Source organism: Calypte anna, chromosome 6 (assembly GCF_003957555.1).
Source record: "Calypte anna isolate BGI_N300 chromosome 6, bCalAnn1_v1.p, whole genome shotgun sequence".
NCBI lineage: Eukaryota > Metazoa > Chordata > Aves > Apodiformes > Trochilidae > Calypte > Calypte anna.
Genome location: NC_044252.1, coordinates 23,373,020 through 23,395,929, shown reverse-complemented (window position 1 = coordinate 23,395,929; position 22,910 = coordinate 23,373,020). Strand labels below are relative to the sequence as shown.

Below are 22,910 nucleotides of genomic sequence, written 5' to 3'. Positions count from 1 at the left end.
GTTGGCTTTTCTGGGCTGCAAGCACACACAGACAGCTCATGTTGAGCTTCTGGTCCACCAGCACCCCCCAAGTCCTTCTCCTCAGGGCTGTCCGCAATCCTTTCTCCTCCCAATCTGTCTTCATGCATGGGACTGCCTTGACTAGGATGCAGAACCTTTCAGTCACACACTAAAAAAAATCCAAACTGGCATCTTCAATGGTTATAGTTCAATCCTGCCTTATGTGGAGACAAGGAAGAAAGATGGAAAAAAGAATTTCTTTCTTTGCATTAATGAAATTTTATCTTTTCAATAGATTTATATACAGTAGTTGAAAACTGAATTGGAGTAATGCATTCCCCCAAGATGTGACTAATGCAATTATGACAGATATTATTAACTAATATATAGAACAATACATAAATATTGCAATCTTTCCAACAAAACCTCTACTTGGGTTGTATTTTTCAGGTTACTGTAGCAAATATGAGCTTAGAGAGACAGTACACACAAGGGAATGGCAAACGGGATGAATAGTGTTACAGCCCGGAGCTTGTAATGGATGGCACAGTCTCAATAGCGGAAAACACCCAGAAAAATACTCTTATTCTCCTAATTCCAATATGAAGTACTTTTAGATAGATGGATGGCATATTTGCATAGAATAAACATAACATTGTAAATCAGAACTTGCATATTACTTTCTGAACCTAAATCCCTCACAAATGATAATGACATCTAATGAACAAAAATTATTTAAACATTATAAAATACAGTCCTATATGAAATAACACTAAACATTCCAAACAAAACAAGAGTACGTGAAATTGGTGAATCCTCCCTATCCATCCTGGATTTTTATACAGTATCATATATCCAAATATAAGGTCCAGAGCCAGAAGCCTTGTGAAGAGACTGATAGCAGAATATTAAAAGGTAGGTTTACTGTCTGGGCAGTCAGCCAAGTTGCATATTCTCAGCCATGGACAGCAGGGAGAGCAGAGCCACTGTTCCAGAGTAATAGGATTACAGCTCAGAGATAACTCATAGTCTTTCATCTTTATATGACCAATATGAAGTTTCAGCCTCGACTGTGAGGAGCTCTTTCAGTTTCCTATCTGCACACGTTTCCTTCCCCACTGTGCAGCTCCTGTGACACAGCATGTAGACATATAAAAAAATAAATACTATTTTCAACCCAAAAAAAGTTAACTACATCTTTCACCTATTGTTCAGCCAACTGGCAACAAAGCTGAGGTATGAGACAGAAAATTGTTCATCACCTTTCTTCCTGATGCCTGATCTCTTCTGAGACATTATATAAGCACACTGCATGCTTTGCAGGCAGCAAAACAAATCAACTAAGAAGCTTTTCCTTCCTGACTCATTCTTCTCAACAAAATCAGTCATAATCACAGATCATCAAGGTTGACAAAAAGTGAAAAATTATGCACATTGCCATTTTGGAAAAAATATTTTTGCACACTAAAAACTACACTTTTATGTAAACCTGGACCTGTGGAACAGTGGATCTCAGCCTTTCTTAAACACAGGAATCAAGCAAAGTAAAATTGCTATAACTTTAGATTTTGAAAGCCTCATCTGTACAAAGCACTGTAACCCACTGGAAAAAACACATTGGACCTTATTTTGTATAATTTACTATTTATATGGTTGGTCCAAGGAATTAGAAACCAGCTAACTTCAGTTAGACCTGCTAAAACTTAAAAATTACTGTTACAGAAGAACTCTCTGAAGACAATGAAAGGATAGCAGCTACCAAAGACAGCGATACACCCTTGAGCTACAGATGATCAACCAAACTTCTTCCTGCCTGCACAACACATCATAACTACAAACTATACAGTATCTTCTACTACTACTACTTCTAAATGTTTAATGCTAGGGGAAAAACAATGAAATAAAGTGTAGGTAAAAGTGTCTCTATGTCCTACAAGCAGATAGTATTACTAAGGAAGTAGAGCCCAGGGTTCAGCCCAAGACTACTGAAGTACATCTGGTGCTGCCTTTGTGGCTATACTAGTTTTGGAGACGTTTCCATGACAACTGCACTCTTCTAACATCATCCTTGTACTTCCTACTTATTGTGGTTCCTCTGCTTCCTCAGTAGTTGGTTTCTGAGGATTCCACTAGTTATTTTTGGGAGTGGTATGAAATATAATTTTCATGTTTAACCTCACAATTCTTTTTATGTGTTTTCATTAATTCTGTGGTATTTTGTATACCAGCTATTCAGAGTTCCTGTCCTCATTCATTGCTGGGTAACTTAAATCAGAAGGAATATTTCTATGTATATTTGAAAAGTACCAGGGCTGAACTAGCAAATACGTGCAATATAACCAAAACAGTCTTATAGAGAACACTTATGAGGAAATTATATTAGATTTTAGCAGCATTCTTTAAGTATATCGATTTAAAAACAGAATAAAAATAAGAAAATTAAATTTCTAATCACTGGCAAGAAAATCTCCAAATTATGCTATGCTGTTTTATAATAACACTATTATTGTCTCTTTTCCTGTTGAATGGTAGCTAACATAAAAGCAACAGGGAAAACCACCTGACAATATTGGAAAAAAATTTGTAACTGAACCATTAAGTGGTGTCAGAGGCAAAAGTGGAAAGAAGTGGTGATTTTTTTTCTAAATTCAGTTCGAGCAACTGTGCATACTACTTGCAAATGCAGCATTAAAATGTACAATTCTGCATTACAATCAACTCAGAAGGGGAAGGTGTGACAAATTAAGATTTATCCCTGCAGTGCTAAGCTGCTTTGACAGTATCTTTCATCTGCAGAAGACACAAACAGTTGCCAGCAGAGGTTTTGTCCATTTTATTCAGCACCAGACAATTTCAGCCCCAAAGTGACTTGCAGCTTCCCAGGGAAGATCAGAGCCCACTGTATCTACTACACCTTGGATTGCAGATATCCCACAGTTATTTATTCAGTCTTGTGCCATTGGAAAAAAAAACCCATAGTAGTTACTGCTTATTAAATTACAAGTTTATTTTAATCCCTGCACCTTAAAATTGAGTCTGGAATAAACACACCTTTATTCCAGATGACAGACATTAGTAATGCTCTCACGAAACAATGCTATCAAGAAATAATTCTCATCAAACAATAGCTAATTCTAGCTGTTCATTAGAATTACGTTTAAGTCAACCAACAAGACAAGCTGACTCCTGACTTGTTCTTACAGAAGGCATCATGCTGCCAAGTTGTCAGTTGAGAATTTTAATTTGCTTTTGACAATTTTTATTATTTGTTTGAACACATGACTTACGATTCTTTTAACCGTAAGTATACTACATTATTTCTTTTCAACAAATTGGGTTTATTTTTTGTGTTGTTTTTTTTTTAATAAAGTGGCTAGGTGACCCACAAGTCCTCCTTACCCTGTTCCGTGGAGTTAGTTAGTATTGATTTATGATTTAAGTTAGGTTACAAAATAGAATTGGGATTTCCTCTGCTCAGAGCCTTTGGCCAGATCACATGTAAGATGGCTACAGCTGTCAGCTGACCCAGCATACCTATTCATGTATAACAAAACAGTTTCAAAAAGCACATCTAAAAGCACACAGAAAAGCCTTTCTTTCCAAACTGAAACCAAACAAGTCAACAAAAAAATAAAGAAAAATGACAACTTCTTTGGACTTTAAGAACCCATCAACAAAGGCCTTCTGACACATTACTAGGGAAACTACATAGTTGTAGAAATGAAATGTGGTACAGCCATTAAGTAAAAAAAAACTTGCTGTCAAAACAGTAAAGAATATTATTAAAAGTTCTAAATTCCATATAGCAGAACGTGGGCATTTAAGGACCTATACTAAGACAATTTTAAAAACGTATTTATTGTGGAAGATGATGGGATATAACAGATGTAACCTAACTGTCATCTACAGTGTATACATCTTACTAGCTTCAAGATACAAGAAAGTTTGGGAAAAGATTCTGCATAATTTGATACTGCAATGTGAAGCATAAAGACTTGCAATGAACACAGTTAAACAGCAGAAAGGAAAGATTAAATAAAACAAGACGAAGCGTTATCACCCCATTTAATTCTCTGTCTTGCTAAAATAAGCAATAAATAAAGTATATGGTATATATTTTAAAGGGAAAAAATAAACTACATAGGCCGTTAAAGATCCCATATTTTACAAAAAGACAGTTGTAACAGAAGGAAATGAAACATGACTACATGAATACCACATTAAAACTGGAGACAGCTCTTGCAAAACTATCAAAGCATTATATTCTGTTGCGTCATGCATGCTCTACTCTGTTGAGATGAAACTTCCCTATTTCTGAAAAAAAAAAAAAGGAATCAAGAGTATCTTTTGTCAGCCTTCATAACAAAGCTGTACATCATCATCCCTGTTTGAAGTAAAATTGCTATAAAAAAAGCAATTCATGTGATCTTTATGATATTGATGTATTTTAAAAAGAATGGGAAATTCAGAATTCTGGAGGGAAGTTATTGCTTCCTTATGTATATATGTTTAAAGCAATTTAACAGAAACCAAATGCAAAGGCAGCAACAAGAAACCACCACAGTGTCTTTCAGTTCTCTTTGATGTAAACAAGTTATTTTCAAGTCAGTACTACAATGAACTTTATTAATTACAAAATTCACTGTGATGCTGTATGCTATTTAATGCTTATACAGTCTGTGACTTGCCAGTAGTTTTCTGTGAGTAGCAGTGAAATCTTCTGACATGCAAATCAGAAAGATTGTCTCACAGTTTACAACGACCTAACATGTTGGGGGATGCTAAAGAGCCATCCAAATAAACACTTGGTGTTCCTTGAAAACTGGCTTTTCAAGGGCTACAAAAACAAGGTCTTGGGTTCTGTAAGAAAACTTCATTCATATTCAGCATAGCAGTGGAAACCCTTGCTTCTGATGTTGCCTTTCAGAGTAACTGTTGGGTTTGTTGGGGTTTTTTAATAGGTGAATTTAAAGAAAAAAACGATTAAGAAAACTGATTACTCTGAGAAACTATATGAATGCAAATCCTATTATTTATCAGTTGATTTCAAAATAAAATTTTAATTTAGAAGCATGCTGCTGATGATAATCTGTTTCAAATTCTGGTATGTTTTTTATATTTGCTGCTTGCCATTTTACCAATTAGTGTAAGTTATTCAGAATTTACCTAAATCGCTAGTGATACATTCAAATGGCCATATGTACAGCTACAATAATTGACAAAACCCTACGACACTATGAAATAATTAAAAAGAAACCCAGAAAAATCAAGATAAAATATTTCAACTATCTTGGCAGAGCTTGATGCACAAAATACGCAAAGGGAAAACAGGTGCTTTACTCAGGCTTTTGTAACTCATGAACTTGTGAGCTTCTTTATATCAGTAAGATTTTTTTCCTGCAATATAGGAACAAAATTCTTCCTCCAACAGAACTTCTGAGTATCACAACAAAATTAAACACTGCCAAAAGTTAAACACACAAGATGTTTAAGAGGAAGTTATGTTCTTGTCTCTTATCAGTATGGAAATATTGCTTTTAACTGAATTATGAAAGCTTTATTTTGCCCACATCCCCAAGAAAGACAACATTAAGGATGCACAAGCATAGCTGTCAGAGATGAAGTAGTTGTTTCTTTGACAAGACTTCCCTCTTTCTCCTACTCCTCCTTTTCTATCATGTTTTTTTTATTCTTTTATTAGGCTGAAGCCTTCCTGAAGCAGAAGGTTATCTTGTGTTGTGTATTTATACTGTGAGAGGAAATGCAGAATTCCATTCCTTTTGGAAAACTATCTAAACAGTTTCTTGCTACACCCTGCTTATTCTGAAATTGAATTCAGTTTCTGTACTGCCTTCAAGAGGGTAAATTTTGTGCCAGGTAAGTCTTAGAAAATTGTCATTCTTTTCTAGCAGTTATGTAACATGGCTAAGGTTGAGAAAACAATCACCACCTGAAACAAAACTGGGAACATATGCTTTTAGTGAATTTACAGCTAAAAGATATGTCTGTGTAACAAAAACCTTCTAGCATAGATGCCAGGGATACAAAATGAAACAACTGCTGGCTGGTAACAATACCAACAGCAGCATTTAGCAAAACTGCCTTTTTATCAGCACTACTGCTAACAGCAGAAGCACATCTATTTTTTCTTTTGTCCTGACAAAAAGCATCCATCTGACATACTTTACCTTCAGAATATCAGTATCAAAAAAGCTTCCCTTATATAGCTATTTAACCCAACACTGACACCGACCTGTCATCTCCCCTTTAAATCACCACTGTCACTTCTCTGGCTCTCCTGTGAGCTGGCCTGGAGAGCCAAGAAGATTACAAGTACAATCAGCTTTTGGGTGGTTTAGTTCCTTGAACCAGATCATCACAGGGTTGGCAAGAACCAGACCTGTCACAAGGGAGGGGCAAACGCTGACAGAACTCTGGCTGCACTGACCTGCATGGCTGGAAACTGTTGCCATTCATCATTACTTCTGTCCTCACTACAGCTATTGAAATCCATCACTTTGAGATAATTTATTATTGATTGTTTCACTTAGTATCACAGCTCCATACTGGCTTAATTCTTTGCAGAGATTCAGAAGAGTCTTCTTCATAGATAACTGGCTCAAAGATGAGGTCCTATGATGGGCCACTAAAGACTAAGTTACAAAAACACCAATAAACATTAAACAAACAGGAGAGTAAACAAGTCTGTACACCTGCTCATTTTTATATTTCACTTTTAAGTACTAGGGGAAGTGTGAGTTTTTTAGTTTGTTGGCTTTTATTTAACTGTAATGTGCTAAATCAACAAAAAACCTCTAGTGTTATTAAGATGACTAGGATATCTAAGCTTGCTACTGAAAGTTCCTTGTACAGCCAAAAAGCAAAGGAGGATTTTTTCTGATACCCCAGCTACCTCTGTCAGTCAACAGGAAACACTTGACAGCATATTTACTTGTATAGCAGTCATTAAAGTTTTCAGACCTTCCACCCCAGAGAGATGAAAAATGACAGAGCTTCCTTCTTTCAGGTTACTTGGTTAGTGCATCTTCTGTGCTAGTAAAAACTAGTTGGAGAAGATAAAAGAGTAAAACCAAGCTTGCCTAACCTTAAGAATACCATTTCTCTGCATTACTAAAGTGATCCAAGTTTGTTTTGGGGAAAAATCCTTTTCAGACTTTCCTGACCATAATTCCCTGTGATCACAGCTCACAGCATAATGTAGTAGCACAGTTCTGAGCCATGAATATCCAGCACTGAAAAACAGAACATTTTGCCTGAATGATTTGTGTTTTGAACTGAAAGATCTGTGGCACCCATACGAGTTGAGGAGTAAAGTAAGAGAATGAGAGAAAGACAATTAGAATAATTTAAAGGTCAAGTAGTTGTCTTACAAAAAACAGACTAAAAAGCTTGGGCCTCCTCAAACAGGAAAAGCTGAAGGTGGGGCAGGAACATGACTGAACTTTACAAAATAAAAAAAGGCAGCATATAAATTGAGTAAAGCCGGATTGAGACAAAGGCTTTGAAGGAGATGAGGGTTTACTGCAACAAGATAATTCTTGCTGAAGCACTCAACTGACATTTCTACATTATGTTTACTGCCTTCTGAATACAAAGAATTAACCCTTTTCCAGGTAATGCACCCCTTGGAAATCAAAGTGAAAAAATCACCTTCTCTGACACGCTAGAGAAAAGCTTTGCTTTCACAGCATAAATCTCTGTCAGGAGAACCCCTACGTACAAGATAAACAAAGAATGTGTTCCTGTATTGCCAAGTTATCATTATCATTAACAAATTCCAGTATTGCCATGTTATTACTTTATCATTAACAAAGTTACAGTAACTTCCCTCAGAACACTGTTTTCTGAATCATGGTTATGACTACACATTTCTAATGAAAAAAACCAGTTCCTTAAAGCCCTCCCTAACCAAGGAAGTCTCAGATCTAAAATATTGTTCGATGAGATATGAACTCATTATCAAGCTCCAACTCATTATCAAGCTAGATGGATTCAGAACAGGATTCTGCCTTAGCATGGTGATTCACCATTGCTTTTATAGTAAGTAAACACAAGTTTGATGTAGGCAAAATTTAAGTTCTGTGCTACTGGCTCCCCCCAAACCTTCAGGAGACTGTACGGCTGCTGTGTTACTCTCTGTTCAACCATTCATCTTTAATAAATGCATTAAAATAAACATTATTTCTGAAAATAATGAATTCGCTCTAACATCCCTTCAATTTCGTATTTTCTGAAACCACAACTGACAGATTTTTTTTAAGACTGATAATTTAAGGTAAAAGTCACCTAGCCCTCTGTGATAAGGACAGCTTTAGTAAATTCTAAAGGCTTATCAGTAAATTAATCTGGTTATTGTAGTATAGTCCTACTTTTTTACATCTTCATATTCTCCAAAGGAAAAAAATGAGTAAAAGTTGAAAATCATATGATAGAATAGCATGCTTCAGGTAATCAGGACCTTTAATTCTTAAAGCAGATTTTGGGTGGAACCTGAGTCAAGCATGAATCTATGCTTGAGCAATTTCTTGCTCTAGGCTATAGGTAATTAACTAAATAGAAAATGGCTCAAAAATATAAACATGGCTGTCTTTTTCTTAGCTTCCAAACCACCACTCATTCTTAGTTGCTTTTCACTAGGCTCTCTATATAAACACAAGCAATCCCACCTAATTCTGCAAACCAGCCTTAATCCAGACAAGTAAAAATTAACAAGAAAAATTGCAACTTCTTTTTACATACTTTTAGAACTGCTTTAAGAAACAGTATGTCCACCTGAAACAAAATATGAGTTAAACTAGGCACATTCAATATACAAATCATCTTCCATATTTTACTGTGAATTTTTTGCTTTAGCTAAATCTGCTGCATGTACTTTAAATGGTTTGTATCATGAATGCAGAAATGTAGAGCATATACAACAGAAAATCTGAAATGCCACTGGAAAATTTACATTTACAGTAAAGCCCTTTAGTTTTGTTTAAGCATAAATATCACTGCACAGGAGTTTGAGGTAGCCTACTAGCTTTTACTGAGTACATTTTTATTATTTCACCTCCATTCTGTGAGTACTAGGTCATCTTTCTTTCTGAAAAGATTTTTTTACCATTTCTGAGTGGAAAAAAAATGTGTTTTCATATGACATATTTGACTGTTAAAATGTCTTTCAAGCATTCCACACTGCCATCATGTTATAAAGCCACTGAAAATTAATTAGAGGAAGTTACAATATGTATTTTACATGGGTTTGGAGAAAAAATATAAAATATAATTATATTTTTTGCTTTGTGCTATTATTTCAGTATGTTTTGTTTTCTAACTGCAAATTTCATGGCTTTTCCATTACTAAACACTGAAAACTGGAACAATCCAAACAGTATCAAATGAAAAGACAGAACCAGCATTGTATTTGAGTATTTTGGCAGCTACTGTAAAGTAAGACAATAGGCAAGAGGTAAGACAATATGAACTCATCAGTTCCGTGCATAATCTGAATATAATTGATGGCTGTTGGGGGAGCACAAAGAAGCAAAGACCAAAAAAGTATTCATAAACAACACGTCAGACACCTAGGTCTAAGGAAATGCATTTAACATCTCAACCAGAGATTAATTACATGCTGCCTCTTATACACAGAGACAACTGTCATTGATGAAAAATATGTTTATGTTCTTAAAAAATTCTCAAAATAAAAACAAAAACACAACAGCAAAAAACAAAAACAAACAAAATGAACCAAACAAATAAAAAAACAAACCACCAAACTTGGGATTGTGGCATTTACAAATATGAATCCAACAAATTCTTTTTACGGTATCAATTATGGGGTGGTCAAAACTAAAATTTGGATCACCACAGAAATTAACTTGTGAGCTACTGCTATGCAAAATAAGCACATAATGCTGGTTGGAGGACTGTATTAGTAGAGGACTATTTCCCTGCCAAAGATTAAGCTCAAAATGTTTTATAAATCTGAATACAAAACATGTTAAAAAAGATCTGAAACATTTTTAAGGGCCTGTATCAGAATTATTTAAATAGACTGCATCTGACTTAGACATGAAATGCTATTCCACCAAGTTAGAACATCTTAAAGAAGCTTCAATCTGCAGTCTTTTTGCCAACATTAAACACTTTTATTTAGCTTATGCCTCAAATCCAAAATTTTACTCTCCAGACAAGAAAGAGCCCAAGCACTTACACAAACAGTTACAAATAGATAAGAAACATGAAATAAAACTAACTTCTGTAAACAGAGATAAATGAAATCAAACAATTATTTCTTATTTAGATACCATTTTAAACAGTTTATGTAACTGTGCTCACACCTTGGAAAGGATGACTGTCTCACCAAGCAGTGATCATGAGCATTCTATATTTATCCTTCACAAACTTGTCTGCAGTTCTGATTCTGTATGCAACAGACAGACAATACATTACTCATAAGTTAAGTATTGCAATGCTGATTTTAAGCCAAATGACTTAAAAATGTCCAAAAAGTGAGACATGGAACGTGCTTCTTTGGAGTATTGCCTTGCCACATATGAAATTGAAAGGAGATATCACTTTCTTCAAATAGCCATTTAAAACTAGTAAGTTATCTTAAGTTTACAATCTACAGGTTACTTTATTGAACTATCTCTTTTTTTAGAAAATTTGGCAAGAGTGACAATAGGTGTAAAGTGATCTGCAAAGGTTCTTCCTTGACACATTTGCCAGGGTTTAAAACAGTGATGCTGCCTTTACTTTATCTGGTATCTTCAACATGCTAAAACTGCAATAGTGTGAAAATAAAGACAACATTATAGAGCAACTCACCAAGCTGATCAGCAAGACCAAAATCATGGCCTTCTACAAGCAGTCAGACATCGTCTCATCCAGACCATGCACAGCAGCCTGAAGATACTTATGCTGTTCTCATGGAAGCTTTACATAAAGCTTGAGTTCTATTTTACTTACACTAAATATTTAAAAATTAACATTGCCTACTTGTACATTAGTCTCTTGAGGGTAAATCAGCTCTCTTCTCTAACTACTAATGCCTCTATGATTAAACAAAGCCACATGCCACTTAGGAGCAGATCTCCTGAGTACAACTGTACTATTTTACTGCTACAGTTTCATCAGAGGTCAACATATACAGTCAGCTATGAATGAAAATAAATCAGAACACAATATATTAGGTATACCAAACAATTTTAACCCAAACTGAAACAAATTCTGCACTGATTCATTCAAGGAACTGTGTCTTTAAATAGGAACGTTCATGAATTCCAACACTTATAAAAAACTCTTCAACAGAATTAGGAGCTAATGACATCAGGTACATCAAAAGATAAAGAGCAGACAAAAAATCAATGTACCAGTGACTGAGCTTAAAGAGTAAGTGGTCAAAATCTATTCCTCTAAGTGTACAAATTTAAAAAATAACCACCCTGGCAGGCAGCATGTTACAATAGTATAATGAAGGTAACTTCAAGTTGCAATATTCAAATGTAGGAATTATTTAGAGGGATGTGCTGTAAGGTGACAAAACCTAGGAAATTAAAAATTCTCTCCTTGCTTTGCTCCGATTTTGTTTTCAGGTCAGACTATTTATTCTGTAGTACTAGAAAGTGTTATGATACTACTGGTACACAAAAACAAACAAAAAACAAAACCCCACCAAAAACTAAAAAACACTTCTAAGAAGATCATCTTCCAGTGCATTTTTGAGCAAGAAAAGAAGTTAAGGCTGCACTATCATTAAATGATAGAAATAAACTGGTCCAGTCTTATTAAATCACTGTTTAAAAATTGTATTTGTTTATATCTGCTGCAGAAGACATTAAGGTAAAAACAAGCTCTCCTGCAAATCATGTAGGTACATTACAGGTAAGATTATTTTAACTAGAGAAACAAAAGCTTAGCATAAATGAAGCAATGTCATTAGCTTATGGGACTTGAAGAAACACTATTATCAGAAGTCCACTATCACTATTACTAGCCAGGGATGAGTTTGTATTGGCCATAATTGCAAATAGAAGTAAAGAAGAATACTTAATGTAGTTGCAGTTTTCAAAAGATAATGCACTTTAGTAACACTGCTCACCACAATTATGGCTATCAGTTTCCACAACATTTCTTCACTGAGCCTAAAGCTTTTTAACCAAGCACCAGTAAAACCACAGAGCTGGAAACATTTCCTTAGAAACTATACAGTAAAGACAAACATTTGATTTTCTGAATTCCTATGATAATTTTGTAAAGAGAACACATACAGTATCTTAGACTAAGGGTAATAAATAGGATACTATAAATGGGCAATTCCAGTTCAAACTAAGAAGCATTAATTCTGCTCAAAACCATACTATTACAAATAATTCTCTAATAAAAAATTGTCAATTTCTATTAATACACAATCTACATATCTCTATATATAATATATAGGGTATCTATATATTATAATACCACATATTCTACCACTTTAGTATATGTTCCCATAGAAAACTTGAAATTGGTACAGTATCTATAATGATGGCCAAAAGGCCATTAATTTATTGGAGGAGTATCCCCTAGTGAAGGGCTCAGATGCTACTCCTGTAGGAAAACGCCTTTCCTCAATGTAGGTGTTCTGATAGGAGTGTACAATGATCTTATTATCAAAAAAGGCTAGCAATTTTTACTGAAATATAATCCCAGAACTTTAATTCAAAAGGCTAACTTAGGAAGATACTAGCATTTTAATTCGGTATGGGTATCTGTATGGGAAAGATTCTCAATCAATAACTTTATGAAGAACTACAGAAAATATTATGCATTTTAAAGGTCTGTTTTCACATCATCTGTACATCAACTTCTGGGAATTTAGGAAGTAGCTTAAATCTGATCAAAGTTCTTAACCCTTACTTACACTAACTTACCTTAAAGCAATGTTTACTATGTGCACTGAACTGATATTTGATACAGTAGGGCAATATAATACACAATAAAGTAACATGATATAACAAGTAACCAATTTCTAAAGCACACTGATTACAATTAATTTTAATACTAAGAGCCTAAGATTTTTCAGGGGACTTAACCTGATCAAGAGCTGTTTCAACCTGTTTCCTTTGGGGTTTTTTGGGGGTTGGTTTTTGGGTTTTTTTTGGGAGGGGGGCCTGGTTGGAGGTTTTTTCTTGTTTTTTTGTAGGATTTTGGGGGTTTTTCCAAGAAAAAAAAAAAAGAGAAAAAAAAAAAAGAGAATAAATAAAAAAAGTAGCTTGCAATACAACTGCCAAATTTCAAAGTTGAAATCAGATTCCAAAGCTAATACAACTCTTCACTGGCTATCAGAACCCTGGCACTCCATTCAGTAAATCGAAATAATCCATGAAAGGCAATTAAGAGATTGGAAAAAAGTCTATCATCAGCAACCTCAAAATTCTCTTTACAAGGACCATCACCTGACACTGAAGTACTACAAGGGTCTATAAATTGAAGAAGGAAAACTACACCATTATTCATTAATCAAGAGCAAAAAGAAAAGAAAACAGCCTTAAAGTGGCTGTTTTGAAGAGGCTGAGAAGGGCTGGAATCAAAAGTCCTGCACAACCTTTGCCATCAGTAGCCTGCAGTAAGATACCTCCTCTGATCAAAGAGACTCACAACAGGAGTCAAAACACTTCGAGTATTTCTGAACATTACTTAGAAGCTAGTAAATACAAACGTATTAACTGTCAGAGCTAAGAAAGCTTGAGAAAACTAGAACAGCTTCAAAGGAAATAAGCTCTTCTAGTAACCTGGCTAAGTTATTAAAAAAAAATAAGCTAGACCCTTGTAGTTGGTTGGGCAGAAGAGCAATGAATCACATGTTTTCAATGCCCTTAAGACTTCTGTATGCAAAACTAGTTATCACTAGACATAATATTTTTAATGTAAATAATTAAATCAGCAAGGCTTCATAGTACTACTGTCAGATTCATTTAAGAGCTGCTTTTGAGATTTCACTTAGATATTTGATACTTGTTCCAGAAGATGAGTTACACAACTAAACTAAATACTTCTCTAAGGAAGTCATAGCGTGTAACCAACCTAAGCTATTTTTTATTAGAAGAACAAAGCATACAAAGCCCTATTTAATCTGGCAGTTCCATTTTACCATATACCTGCCAAAACCCTGTCACCCACTGATTCCTAGTATCTTAAACAAAGGCAAACGTAGTTTTGGCAAATGTAGCTTACACTAGGGAGCTGGGTAAAGAACAATAAAAACAAGCGCCAAAACACAAAAAAAACACACAAGCAAACTTAAAACCTCCAAATCCCCCATACTTAAAGACAAACTTTTTAAATGTTGACAATCTCATTCTAATTTATAGTTTTGATTCCAAAATTTGAGGTCACTGTTCTTTCAGTTTCTCATTTGAGGTGTACATCCAAGAACAAACCTAACACACCCCTGCTTTTGAAACAGCTTCTTTCCAATCAACAGGAGATACAGGAACACAAGTACAGTTTGTACCTGTGCCTGATCCTCCTCCTCAAACTACGTGGAACCAAAATGAATCCTGCTGAATATATGCAGTAGGAGACTTTTTTTGTAACTTTTAAAAATATTTTTTTCCAGAAATACGTGTTAGTTTTCATAAGTGCTATGTTCAACAAGTTTACCAGGATAACTGCATGTGTAGTTCCGACTACAATTTTTTAAATATGGTTTAATTTTTAAAAATTCTATTTCAACAATTAACACTGCCATTTCACATTCAGAAATAAATCTCAAAGTGAAAATTCACACCCAGCTGAAAAAACTTTCCTGTTGGAGATAAAATACTCTGAAACACAAAACTGTCTTGCTCAGCCACTTTCCTCTACAGACTGCTGCTAACACAGATGTGCCCACAGCAAATCATGAAGTGAAAAGAGGTTTGAAGATGGGAGGGAAAATGCATGCGGGGGAGGAGGAAAACAAATTCAGTGTTGTATCTCTGAGGCTACCCCAGTCATGTCTATGAGACACAGCATTATATTCATGAAAAGGGCATCAAAACTCCCCTGTGAAGTTTAAAAGAAAACCTTTATTACTACACAAATGCTTTTAGAGACAACATTTTGTTTTTACAGTCACCGAGCTTTATGATACATCAACTTCAAATATATTTCCCAGACATCTTCATCTTCCACTCCTTAGGACCACCAGCTAGACTACATATTATACCAACATCAAAATAAACCAGATGCTCTTAAAATAGAACATTGACACAAATTCATAGGGTGAAAAAAACACACTAGCATTCTGAACTAACTGTGGCACGTTTGTTCAAATTTACAAACACAATAAAATAAAAAATCTAAAGTAACTTCTACCAAAAATAGCACAGGTTTCACAAGTACCCGGATTTCATAAACTCTCAAATTCAGTACTCTAAATATCGACCTTTCTTGACCAAATTAGCTCTCAGGAACACTATAAATGCTATTCTTTCTCCTACTATTTTTCTCTAGACTCAAAAACAGCTCCAGGGTCTCAATTCATGTCAGGTCCCAAATTCTCTCATGCTTATCCTCCGTGATGTTTCTTACACACTATGCCTGGACCAAACGTAAAGCACTAATGCCCTTTTAGAAAGCAGAAAAGCAACTAATGATTTGCCTGAGAGCTACAGTCTTGTCAAAAACACTAGCCGTGTTGTATCATTGTCATTGTACACTACTTGTCTTGATAAATTCTAGATAAGCATCCTTAAAAACACTACTCGTACCAGTATACTTAAAGATTTAAAGGTCAAACAGCAGAGAGATATTAGGAGACCAAATACAGGAATTCTGCCACGTAGAGAAAGCAAAGATAACACAACTATTTAATTCAATGGAACAAGATAGCAGAATGCCTATTAAAAGCGATGTGAGCTTGGCCCTGTAAGCTTATGCACGAGGCATACAACCCAGTTTTACTGCTCATGGGCTTCTTTCCGTAGAGAAACTTAAAAAAAAAAAAATTATTAGCCTCACACTTAAGAAAATGCAGTTTTTGTAAGGTCAGAAGCCATACTGTACACGAATCCAAAAAAAAAAAAAAAAAACTACAGGAGAAGCGAGGGATTCAGACGGGTAGGGTGGTGCAGAAGGCGGGACAATGACCTAATAGGTCTTTTTCTATCTTTAGTTTCATGAGCTTCTGTGGACAAGAGGCCTCTCCGGATCACACGCTCCACTCCCCGACCGACACCCCAGGGGAGCCGGGGACACGGCTAGGGACACGGCCCTTCCGTCAGGGCGGCAGCTGAGCACAGCCCTCACCTGCCTGACGAACTTCTCCGGAAACTTGATGCTCACAACAGGTATCCCAAGGCAAGCTTGGGATATATAAAGCTTGACAAGACAGGCAAGCTTTGAATTCAGAAGCAATACAACGAACCATCGGTTAGCTACAAGCAAGGCGACAAGCCACCTGAGTCGCCCGCTTGCCCCTTACCTTGAACACTTTACCGAAAGCACCATCTCCCAGCTCTCCTATGATTTCCCAGAACTCCTCAGGGTTCAAATCTCTCTTAACGTGCTCGTATTGTTTCTTCTTCTTCTCACCCCCTAGCTTGAAGATCTTCCGAAAGTTGAAGAAAGACATTTTGCCTCCGTGCGACCGGGCGGCGGGAGGGGGCGGGCGGGGTCCGGCGGTGCCCCCTCAGCCGGCCGTGACCATGCGGTGCGGGCGGTCCTGCCGGGCGCGATACCCACGAGGGCCGGGGAAAGTCCTCACGCCTCCTGGGAAGCCGTCACCACCGGGAGCTGAGAGGAAACAACACTCCGGGGTCCTCCCTGGAGCCCCCCACAGAGGCCGGGCCCTGTACGCCAGCCGCTGCCGTCCCCTCCCACGACGGGCTCGGCGGTCCCTGCCTACTCGGCCGGGCCGGTGGCCATCGCGTAAGCAACAAGTGCCGAGCTCCCTCCGCAGAACAGGCGGCTCGGCGGCGGCGGGAGGGTCGGAGGAGGCAGCCCAAGGAGCAGAAGGGGGGCGGCGAAAGGATCACGGCTCCCGCTGGAAGGTGGCAGCGGCTGCACACCGGGCAGAGGTGGGGGGGGGAGAGACGGTCACCCCGCTGCCCGCCGAGGGCGCTCCCGCCTCAAGAGGACGGGGTGGATGTAGGGAGGGGGCTGCCCCGCTCCTGGCTCCCGGTCGGTGCCCTCAGGGAGCGGGTCGCTGCGGTGTCCCGGGGGAAGCAGCACGGAGGAAGACGACGTTCCCCTCCCCGTCCCTCTCCCGCTCGTCCGCTTGCTTGCTTGCTCGCTCGCTCGCTCCCCCTCCGTCCCGCAGCGCGGGGCCAGGGCGGCACCGTTTCCTGCGGGGCGGGGCAGCGAAAGGGGTGGGGGGGCTGCTCCTGCTCCTTCTCCTTCCCCTCCTCCTCCCACTGCCGGCGCGTGCGCGCGCCCCGTGCTCCCGCCCTCTTCCCGCGCTCCCGGAACTGCCTCGCGCCCCGACCACCGCCACCGCCGATACCGCGCCAGCGCACGCGCGCCACCCTCCCCCCCCCGGCTCCTTCCCCCCAACTCCCGCCGGCGCACGCGCCGTACCGACAGCCCGCTCCCCCCTCCCAACGGCCGCCCGGCGGGGGAGGGGCGGAGCTTTCTCTGACCACGTGACGCGCTGGTGCGAGCCAATAAGAGCGTGTCGAGGCCTCCGGCGGGTAAGTTGGAGCCTGGGCCTAAGAGGGAGGTCTAGGCCCCCTCCCCCGTCCTCGGGGCCAAGGAGGCCGCGTTCGCGGGGGGCGAGTTCTCGTCCCTTTTCTGTCGTTGTTCCTTAGGGTGCGTGCTCGCAGCCGTGGCGAGAGAGAAGTGACTTTTCGTCCTGTGGTAGTTGCTCCGCGGGGTGCTGTGTGGAAAAGGGATCCTTCGTGCTCTGCTGAGTTGCTCGTCCTGAAGGACGCTCCGCTCCTCTCGTTATCTGTCGAGTGTCCCGTCTAGGGAGGGTCACCCAGCCTTGGGGCAGAGGGAGGTGTTTCCGAGGCAAGAGGGGCAGCTTCCTTCCAGGGTTGGTTGGGTGCCTCGAGTTCCTTTTTGTGGCACAGCCTCGCTCCTACCTCCGCGTTGCTTCCGGGCTGTGGTGGGTGCGAGGCCGTCTGTCTGCTCGGAGCCTTGCAGTGGCAGATGGTGCCTTCTGGAGGATTTGAGCTTGGGAATGGTTTTGTGAAGGAGGTGTTGATAGAAAAAGCCAAAGTCGAAACACTGTATTGTTTATGTGCCGGAGCACATAAACCCGCTACTAATTTCAGAGTTAAGTCAGAGCAGCGTGTGATGTTTATGTCTTACGCGTTTGGTATCTTGTGAGATGTTAATCTGTGGATCAGGCTTGAACTTTCATTTCCCAGGACCTTCCCTTCCCTCTACTGAGTCCCTCATCAAACCTTGATTATATTTTAATAGTTGTGTTGTTTATATGCCGCCAAACGTGTGGTATTTCTTCACATGAAAGGAAGAGGCGTTCGCGTTGCCTGGTTAAGGGACAATTAGCAGACGTTTTGGAGGCCAAGTGTGGGCTGTGGTGGGAGGGAGGAAGTGGGGACAGCAGCTGAGGCAATGATGGGACACCTGAGACAGCGAGACAGACACCCAGTGAAAACCATCTCATGCCTTATCCTCCTTATGTGAGTTTTAGTGTCTGGAGTTACCAGGAATTTAGAAAGCATTATAAGCATCTAACTATTAAGTATCTTGTTTGTATCATTCGTCAGAGCATTTTATTAGCGTGACAGTAGTTTGCTGTCCAGGCAAGGTAATCCTGGTGTAAAGTCAGCAGTAGTAATGTAAGGCGTTGAGATGCACTGCTTGTGGGGATCATATGGTGGCCTCGACAGACTCCTTGAAAGAAACGTGACTTTAAGCAGTTGAAAGTGCTGGACTGAGTCAAGGATGAGATTTCAGCAAGAGAGTCATATAATTGTACAGGTGTTTGTAGTAACAAAGATTAGTACTTCAGAAGGAAGTAAGGACACAGAAGTAGCCTGGAACTGAACTGAAATAATGTGTTTACTGTTTTGGGGGTTTTTTCTTAGCTGAAGGATGTTGAGATAGAAGCCTTTTAAGAATATGCTGTCATTGTATTTTGAGTGTTTAGTGGTGCTAATAATATTCACAGTGTATAGGAACACACTGTACTGTCATGGAACAAGGAGATGCCCCCTGATACAAGGATTTTATCAATCAAACAACAATGTGTATCATGAGTTAATTTCTTTAGTCTGTATGCAGTCATTTTCAAAGGTAGTACTTCTCCATGAATAGAGAGCTGAAAGGCAAGTAGTCTTGCTGACTTGATAGCAGACCTGACTTGTTGTAATAATTAGCATTTGTTGTTCAAGAGTGATCTTGGGCTTTGTGGTTCCCTTGTTCAGACAGCTTAGCCACAAAATGTCGAACTGTTGAGGAGGGTGTTAAAGCCAGGCCTGTTCATGTGTGTAAGACTAATACCAAGAAACAACTGCAATCCAAATGAACTGTTTCTCCTTTATTATCTGGTTGGCTGCACTTCTTAATTTGCAAGTTTCATGCAAATAGTTTGGATTAAATACAATAACAAAGAAGGCAATTGATAAGTTTTCTCCAGTGTTACCAGCAGCAATTTAGCTTCTGAAATCTTAGTTTTTAAAATTCAATTCCTTTTTCATCCCTGTAGCACTTTTCTTTTGCGTTCCATCACATGTGAAAAGACAATCATAGCTTTAATAATAATCTGTATATTTAAATATTTCAATTTTAACTAGCTCTCTCTTAGATAAAAAATGCTTTGGGTCAAATTTCCATCTGTTTATTTGAACTGACAAGTAGACAGAGAATGGGGAAAAAAAATCCAAAACCATAGCATGAAATCCTTGTACCCATGCAGGATTAGCTTTTTTATGGCCTCAGGGTTAATGTCACAGGGCAGCAGGGGGTGGTCAGATGGAGGCATGTATTTGTGTATGTCAGAGTTTGTAATAATAACTGGAAATAAATGTGAACCTAAAATAAAATTACCTGAGCTATTTGTGAACAAATATAGCTGAGCTCACTAGCTTAATAAGGCTGGCAGTTATGAGACTGGGATATCAGGGCACAGTTCTTTCTCAGCTCTATAAATAAATAATTTTTTTACTATAAGTAGTTCACATACAGCATCTGTATAATGTAGCAGTTTGTTTGGACCACGTGTGATTAAACAGGTTTACTTGGAGCTGAACAGGCATGGCAGTGTCAGTTTACCAATAAATAAATGTTAGAAGGTACTACAGATGAGTTGCTTTTGGCTTTTGTAGTGATAGTCTCCTATTCAAGAGAGCTTTTATTTCATATAATGGTGATAATAAAAGATGAAAGGCTCACAGAAGAAAGGAACAATAAATCTAGCAGTAAAATTTTGCTTTTAACTTCTATGTTCTTTGCTTACTCTTTAACAAGTAATTCAAGGTAAAAAAAATTATATCTGGAAAGGAAAACTGTGTCTCAATCTCAATTTTCCCCTTACTCTATCACTATAGAGTTACAGCTTGCCACTCAATCCTAAAAATAAACTCTGCGAGGTGAAGGTTAAGTGCTAGTAGCAAATCCATCCATATTTGCATTGACTTCCTGGTATGGAGGAGGCTGTACATAGCTTTCTTTTTTTTTTTTTTTTTTTTTTTTTTTTGCTGCTAGCAGTTTTTAGCAAATGTAAATGTTTCCAGATGGCAAGGATAAAAAGGTAAAAGTGAGCTATAAGTATATTAAAATTTCTCCTTAGGCATTTAATGCAATGCATTTTACAAATTCAGTGCTTCCTTAAAATGTCAGAGTAAAGATTTTGAGGAACTGTCTTGGTTGTGCAGCAAGTATACTTGCTTAAAAATAGGTGTCACTCTTTACTGCAGTCTTTTTTATCTCTTTGAGATCTAGAGGTCTACTTTATACTTTCTGCTGCTTAATACCACCATCCATTCCCATTCACTTCATTCCTTACACTGGCTGCTGATCCTCTTTAAGTTCTATTTCTGTGTCATTTAAACTGCTCTACTTCAGTTTATTGTCATGGAAAACTATTGCTTCAGAAATTTAACTTGAAATGTGTTCCTCACAGAATATATTGCCCTTTCTCTGTAGTCCTATGTCCTATATTCAGTTCTTTCAAAATATTTAATGGTATGTTTTTATATTGGCTTGACTTTGTCCACCCACGCATTCACTGATCCTCCAATCTTCTTTCTGATGTTTGAGTTCATTGAACTGCTGTAAGGTCACAGGTGGCTTGTTTGTAGTTAATTCTGAGGCATAATTCTTGCTTCATCCATCCTAATCTGTCTGTCACCTTTGGCACTTAACCCTGTCCCTTTCGTTTTCTTTACTTGATGTATGTGGTGTTTTCATTGATATTTTCCAATTATATGCCAATGTTTTTTCTATAGACTCTCATTTCTACCCTGTTCTATTCCTAACTTAATGTTTTCTGCTGTAGTGGACTCATTTAGTTTCTAAGGTCTAGGTTCAGAACTTTAAAAAGGAAGGCAGTGGATTAACTATAATCTTTTTGCATTCTTGATTTTTGCCAAGACATTGTGTGTTCTGTACCTGAAGTTATTTCCAGAAGCTGCCTTGCTTCTCTCTGAATCTGACTCCTATTTCCTTGGTGCTCCGGATTTTATAAATTAAGTTCTTATACGTCACCACAGATTTACTAACTTTCCTCAGTCCTTCAGGCTTTTTGAGAAATTTTCAGTAGTCTTTTGTACCTGGCATTTTTTTCTCTTCTCAATCAGCCATTTTTCCTTTCCTACTGTTCTGAATGTGCTGCCTTTCCATACGAGTGCCTCAGTTCAGTGGGTCTTAAATACTGTGGTGCTTTCACTCTTTCCATCTTGCATATTGATGGAAATGCTTCTTTTCTTCTTTTCATTAAACGTTTATCATCCTTGTGTACATGCCATGTTTTAAAATTTGTCCTATTTCTGTGACCCTCTACTGTTGCTATACTGTGCCCAATTCCTGTGTCCTCATGCTCTTAATTAATGGTAGTAAGTACAGAGGAGTTAGCAGTATCATCAGTTAATAAACCATGTTTATGACAAGATGGAGAAGGAAATACAAAAGGGTGCTAAAAAAATCTTTCTGTATGATGTAAGAGGATGGATGAAAAGGCTGTACATTTTCCTCAAAGGAGCATTAAGTCATGATACCTGATTCTTGGAAGCCTTAAGAGCACGGACTGTATTGCATACAGCCTCTTGAAGTCCTTCTATTAAATGTATATTTGATAGATATGTGGCTTAGAGACTTGTAGTTCTATTCTGCATTTGAATTTTAAAGCTGTCTTCATAAAGGAACAAGAGACTCAGTTTTGTACTTACTATTTTGTGAGTCTTTCTGATATGAGTAACAGGAGTAGTTAAATCATACAGAAAACAAAGAGGAAAGAATTATACCAGAAGTAAAAGCACTCAAGACTTTGCCTGTATCACTGTAGCCAGAGTCAGTGCTTGGGCTCCTATCAGTAACCTGGAAACAGTACATTACATGACTGCATTTTTTAAGCATTACTGTAGAACAAGTCAGTCTTTAGAATTGCCATAGAAACATGTGGCTTTTGGAAGCTTCAATATACAAGGGTATTACTTGATATTTATAGTGAAAAGAAAAGTGTTAAAGTGCTTAAGAATAGGATTAAAGTAATTATCATTTCAGAAAAATCTGAGGTTTTAGCCTAAATTGGCCTAGCATTGTCAGTAGTCAGTGGGGAAAGGTATCTTCAGAGAGCAATCCACCCTCTCCCATTGTAGATACCAATCTCTATCACTTCTTTATTGAGGTGAGTTGTCCTGGAAACTTGGATTAGGGTTCTTCTTATCTTCCATGTTGATACCACTGCCAGCAGAACTCTTGCAGTGCAGTTCTCTTGGTATCAGGCAACACTTCTGGAAATGATGTCAAAG

At 38.2% G+C, this 22,910-nt stretch overlaps 2 protein-coding genes across 3 annotated transcripts in view; one reads left to right on the top strand and one right to left on the bottom strand.

Annotated features, from left to right (window-relative positions):
- Nucleotides 1-17,369, bottom strand: part of SLK (STE20 like kinase) — a 51,088-nt gene extending 33,719 nt beyond the window's left edge. The window contains exon 1 of one of the 2 annotated variants that reach the window (XM_030452864.1): nt 16,457-17,369. In XM_030452864.1, coding sequence (XP_030308724.1) covers nt 16,457-16,606 — 150 coding nt within the window. In that variant the 5' untranslated portion in view covers nt 16,607-17,369. The remainder of the gene's footprint in view (nt 1-16,456) is intronic. The other variant, XM_030452865.1, reaches the window with a different exon arrangement.
- A 194-nt stretch (nt 17,370-17,563) lies between these two features.
- The window catches only part of STN1 (STN1 subunit of CST complex), a 45,646-nt gene continuing 40,299 nt past the window's right edge, over nt 17,564-22,910 (top strand). The window contains exon 1 of the mRNA XM_008490434.2: nt 17,564-17,663. The gene's annotated coding sequence lies outside the window, so the exon portion shown is untranslated. The remainder of the gene's footprint in view (nt 17,664-22,910) is intronic.